At 36.0% G+C, this 6216-nt stretch overlaps 1 protein-coding gene across 1 annotated transcript; it reads right to left on the bottom strand.

Moving 5' to 3' along the window:
* Positions 1–397: 397 nt before the first annotated feature.
* Positions 398–6216, bottom strand: LOC110691032 (protein RMD5 homolog A-like). Its single transcript, XM_021867969.1, has 2 exons — positions 5906–6216; positions 398–1859 (listed from the first exon to the last, which is right to left on the bottom strand). Exon 2 carries the CDS (start codon positions 1824–1826, stop codon positions 669–671), a length of 1158 nt encoding a protein of 385 aa, XP_021723661.1. The 5' UTR covers positions 1827–1859; positions 5906–6216; the 3' UTR covers positions 398–668.

Below are 6216 nucleotides of genomic sequence, written 5' to 3'. Positions count from 1 at the left end.
GACAGTAGTTTAAGTGTGCAAAAGGCCGACAGAAGACACTACATGGTGTTTGCAACACACGCACCCACCTGATGGCTCGGAACCCTGGAGCATCATGGTTCTAGGTACAAAGGCAGAAAACCTATTAAAAGCAAAGATTTACAACCAAGACATAATCACCTGATAAGATGATGGAAGAGCTTCAGAAAGCACGTTAAGCTTGCCTACATCGAGTGGAGACCATAGCTAGTAAGATTGATGACAAAAGACCTTTTCCTTTACGACGGTATTTAGCTCTCATGGGGTATATTCATTTAGCGAAAGATGGTTGGGGTTATGTTAGCCATGAAAGAGAGCACAGTTGTAAATTATGGATAACAGCAGCAGAAAATGTAATAAACAAGACGGACAGAGGAAATGAAGAATTAGTTTTAAAATTCTAGAGACTAAACAAAGCGCCATCAAGTAATAGAAAGAATGTATATATACAATTGGCGACATCACACCAATAACACAAACATAAAGATTCATAAAGGGAGTTTCTCAGGGAAACTACCACCCAAGAAATATATAACCTGCACAATAACAAACACAACATACTTCACAACAGCAACTTCTTATGTTCATGTGAGAAAGGAAAAGTGAGAAATTGTGAACCTAAAAAGTACAGCCATACTTGTTCATCAACATCAGAAATGTAACCGTTTACAAAGCGTAGCCTCAATCTCAGCTGGGCAGTAAGGGCACTTGAAGGTCTTGGTACTGCTCTTCGAGAGTTTTATGATTGATTGCTTGCAAAGAACATGCCCACAAGACATCAGCATTGGCGGGTTCTCCTCAGTTGCTTGATCCCGAGTTACAGGGCACACAAATATAGTGTGGAATTGAAATTCTTTATCTAACTCAATTGGAACAGGTAGCTGCTTCATAGATTGCCATTCCTGTTTCTTACTTGTCATCACATTCATCAGTTTAAGAAGGGTAGGAATCCCTTGAACTCCAGCTGCTACACTAACACTCAAGGGACTCTCAAAAGATTGTCCCAGGAGATTACAGAATTGCCTTGTAAATTCTTCACCCAACTTTTCCCAGTTGATAGGAGCAAGAAGATCAGAATAGGGGGAGGAGTCGAGTTTACCAGCCCATAAAAGACATGCCATCAGCTTCTGGATTTCAGCCATATGGGAGGAAGCGAAAGGAGATAGAAAAGTTCTGGCATATTTTAGGGCATCATCTCTACCCTGATTCTGCAGAATTTCAACATACTGTAGCCTATGGAGCTTAAGCTCAAGATCTGATCCATTTTGCTTGAGTATCTCGCGGTTAGCAGATGCCCATTTAAGGGCTGGTTCCAAATTATGTGACTTCATGGCTTGTTGGATATGGTACATCTCAATAAAAGGAGATTTTAAGGCAGTTGCTTCATGCTCCCCAGCTTCATTGGCAAAGCAGTCTCCCACTTCAAAAAGGCCTTCCCTGTACAGATGACTGGCTATGATCTGATTAACTGTATGGCTATTGAAATCAACGTTTCTGTATGCTTTAGATATATCAGGGTTGAAAGATTTTTCGAGCTGCTTTGGGTACTTGCTTAATGGTCCATTCAGCTCTTTTTGGCTGGATTCTAGTTGGGCGCGTTGAGCAATCTCCTTCAACTTGGTCTTGAGATCAGCAATTATGACTTTATGATCTGAGCATGAAGTACTAGCATCAGCTGATTGTAGTTTAATTAAAGCCTGCTCAATTTCCTGGCCTATCTGTTCTACTGCTTCATGGCATTTGGAGGAACACATCTTTTGTTTTTTTGTAACATGGTCAAATGCATCTTTCACACCCTTCAGCTCCATTTTGTTGATCTTAAATTAATTTTCTAAATGGATCTGTGAAACACAAACAAAGCAGATTAAACACATAAAAAGATGTAGAAATTGGCATAGGAGAACAGCAGTTACAATAATTTACGTAGCAGACAAAGTCACATCTTCAATGAAAGAAACATTACATTTTAAAGAGCAGGGAGAGAAATTTATAAAGTAAAGTATCAGTATATGGCAGGAGCACCAAGATAGCATATATACAAAGTATATCCATCTCAGGAAAAAAAAAAAAAAAAAATTCACTACATAGCACTCAAAAAATAAAGTAGCTACAAGCCATTTGATAAGAGAAGATTTGATCACATGTTAGGATAGGCAATTCAGATAACAGAGAGAAATTTTATGAAAATGACACAGCCTTATAAATGCACAAAACAAAAGGACAGTGTCATTAATAGGCTGCAAAGAACAGTTCCCATATAGTTCAGTCTTCAAATGTCATATCCCCTCATCCAGTGTTTCTTGGTAATCAATGACTTCTCTTTAATTGATTATCATCTGAAAAATAGGAAGCTCATACATCAACTGATCTACCGAATCCTCCCTATGTCTCGATCGAGCTAGTGTAGCAAAATATTTGGTCAAGAAATACTCTGGAATTATTGATCCAATCTGTTTTGGAGTCTGAACCAACTATCAGACTAAAATTAACTTCTTCCCCATGCAAAATAGTAGTGTAACCATGAATGTCACATTGCAATCCAAAAATCTAAAAGCTTATGCATGATGGGTTGTCCCAAGCAATTTGGGCTAAAAGTCTCCATGTGTGTGGGAAGAGTTAGGAATGTAAATCGCCGTTGATTCATGGCCATAACAATCAACTGAAGCATTGAAAAGAACAAGGGATGTGCATCTTGTACTTGTCTTTAAATTGTTGTCAATGGCCTCTTGTAGCATTTATGAAACTTTCAGCTACCTATATTCTCAACTAGTGAATCCCTATCGCCTAGGTACGCCTTGAGCCTTTGGTATCCAAAATGGTCTAGAGTCATGTATGATCCACCATTTATCACAAACTTAGGTTACCTCAGAGGCTACTATGGGGATTAAGAACCTTGAAGTTGATATATAGTTGGAATTTCTTTTGACTAATCAATCATAGGTCACACAATCAGAGGCTCAGAGCACCATAAATTCGCCACATCCTAGATTTTCTAATTATTACTGTGGTTTCCCAAGCTAACAAATGGCCAACTGTTAATGGAAAACCATCAAGCAGATAGTAAATTGGTAAACTGAGAATTGTATGAAGCTAGAGAAGGGTGTTTACTAGTGAAGGACCTTCTGGTTATCAGTAACTATTTTTAACCCTAGCATAGAAGTATGATACAACACTCTAAATAAGCTCTCTATATCAGATGCATAAATGACACTAAAATTGATCTTGCGCCTCTAAAACTATCCAATGTGTTACACAATAACTATTGTTTGCATGAAACTACAAACCTCTTAAATATAAATCAAATTGGTATATATGGTGTTAATCTCTAAAAACCCCAAGTCCCAACCTCCATTCATATACCAAGGATATAATTCACAAATTATCTAAATTCAGAAATTAAAGAGAAATATAGAAATATAGAATTATGACCGAGAAAGGCGAGATATTCATCAAAATTACCCCACAGGCCAGTGCAAGATACATCATATTGGCTGGTATTAATCCATAGAGGATGTATCACTACTGCAAGTTGGGGTAGGGGGCTTCAGATAAAAGCCTACAAATAAGTATATTAGAGAAACAAAATCAATTGTGAGCTCGAGGAAAGAGGTTGACATGGTTTGGACAATGCAAAAAGTGGAAATAGCAGTGGAGAAAGATTTATGATACTGTGTTACAGATGATCAAGAAAATAAAAAAATATAATAAGTCCCCGATGGGGTCTTTCAATTAAAAAACTTTAGGTATCCAAAAAACCTTGGACTTACATAAGAAACATAACTATCCACGATGAGGAGAACTAATGTTTATATACAATCCTATGGGACTTACGGAAAAAATAGAAACTAAAACTAGACAGTAAACACTGTTGTAACATCCTGCAAAGTTGGAGTATTATTTCTTTCTCAAAAGCTCCACAAATTCCAGCTCTAGACTTCTAATCAAGTTAAAGAGAAAGAAGAAACCTTAGACAAGAAGAATAAGTGTGGTGAAAAAAAAGTGAGGTAAGCAACACCATGCCCAAGAAGCACACTTATAATCCTAGGTCCGAAGAGAACGCTTTGAATATTTAGAATATCGTAAAATTATACCACTGCAACTCTCAGCTTTTAATGAAGCCAACTATGACATAAAAAAGTCACCTAACTAAACAAAAGATACTGTGAGAGAGAAGATGAACCAACTCAATAGAGGGTATGTGTAAATGATACCTGAAACACAATTTTCCAAACCTAGGAAAGAAGAGAGTCTCATATAGCTGATTGTCATACACAAGAATGAGTAACATGAATAGAATCTTAACCACATACAAGCGAAGTCAATAAAAAAAAATGCAATTAAAAAACCAGATAAATAAAAAGCCATGAGGTAACTTCATAGGCACTACATATTTTCTGAAAAAGAAAATTGTTAATCTCTTCTCCTTGAATCTCAATAGACTGATGACATTTATATAGAAACACCACATATATGAAATCAAATTGTTCACATCTGTCTATTTCCAAAGTTGCTGAAAGTTATTTGCCAAAATATTTTACTTCTGTTTAAAATAGACCAATAAGTGACATAAAACGCGTCAAAGTATTCAATCAATAGATGGTTTATGAATCAAGTATTTCAAAGAACAAACTCTAAAATTCAACCATTAAGAACACATTAATTTTACACAATCCCACATCCATCATGCATCCACACAAAACTATGAAAAAGAGAGCGTCATGAGACATGTTGAAGAATGGTGTGGGGAGGTAATAAAATCATCATCATCATCATCCAGTATACACATGAATGCATGATCATGCATATATTTTTGCGTTTTCAGTTGCAACAAGTAAATTGATACAAAGAATAGAGAGAGAGAAAAAAAAAATGCCAAAACAAAGCATGCAACTTCTTAGCTATTTATAAAACAGAAAATGTTATTAACTTAATTGGTACATCAAAGAATATTCTTGTGCAAAGTAAAATACAACAATATCATCATCAATGCTATTGTTCTACTCCTTCAAAGATGATTTCCACCACCCCTACCACGAAATCACTCTTCATAATAATTAATTAATTCCCAAGTTCTCCCTGCCATTCAATTAAAGTAGGGGTGTTTTGAAAAATCCGATTGCAGATCATTACTATTCTCGGATAGTCAAACAACCCTAAATAGTAAGTTTAAATACAAGCAGACCAAAAGGAGTATCGCCGAAACTCCAAATACTGCCAAATCAGAATCTTTATCAAATACCAGAAAGTTAAGCCACAAATTCCACCCCCCCCCCCCCCACAAATGCAATCAGTGAGCCAATACACATTCCATATGTCTAATATTCACACACAGTGACACAACCAACGATTAGTTGCTAAAATCTACAGCCATCCAACCAAGAAAACTATCGAAAAGGTACGAAAATACCGACAATCACTACGTCTCCCCCTTAGAAATCTTCAAAAGCTGCAAACTTGAATTCCTCTATGTGATTAAGCTACTAATCAGACAAAAGGTCAATTCACCTAATCCACCTCATATTTAATCCGCAACTCAAAATCAATCAACAAGTGGAGTAACAAGCTAGGCATAATAAGATTAATAACCAAATGAATAATTTACAATACTCAATTACCCAAACAAGAATTGATTATTAAACAGCTCATAAAAGCTACATAATTCATTAAAATTGAAGTAAAAAGAATCAAATAATGAATTGAAATTGAAACATGGAAGAAATCCTAACAAAGCCCCAAGAAAATTAAACCAAAAATACCCATTTCCTGACAATTCAGAACCCATAAATACCCAGATAAAAAGAATCATCATGAAATTAGAGCAGATCCAAGAACAAGAAAAAACAAGAGAAAGAGAGAATTGGAATGAGAATAGAGAAAAAGAACTGACCTTGATAATGGGGAGAAAGGGGGTATGGTGGGTAAATGATGTCTGAGATTGGATTTGGTGGGGAGGAGTCAAATATGAGCAAGGGTTTCTTGCTTCTTCTCTTCTTCTGGATTATCACTGATACACAAACAAATAATGCTTTCTCATTTTCGTACAACATCAGGAACCAGGGCATTTATTTATTTATTTTACTTATAATTTTTTAAAGTATTTTTTACGGTGCGTCTTATGTGCGTCTGGTCATGTTATATGGCCGCTTGGCCACATCACATTATTTTTTTGCTAATTCCATATTTTTTTTACACTCGTTG

This window comes from Chenopodium quinoa, unplaced genomic scaffold (genome assembly GCF_001683475.1).
Source record: "Chenopodium quinoa cultivar QQ74 unplaced genomic scaffold, ASM168347v1, whole genome shotgun sequence".
Lineage (NCBI taxonomy): Eukaryota > Viridiplantae > Streptophyta > Magnoliopsida > Caryophyllales > Amaranthaceae > Chenopodium > Chenopodium quinoa.
Note: the sequence above shows the minus strand (reverse complement) of the source record. Positions and strands in the feature narration are given on the sequence as shown.

Excerpts from the sequence above, each read along its gene's own strand:
- LOC110691032 (XM_021867969.1), bottom strand. The coding sequence starts at position 1,826 with ATGGAGCTGAAGGGTGTGAAAGATGCATTTGACCATGTTACAAAAAAA.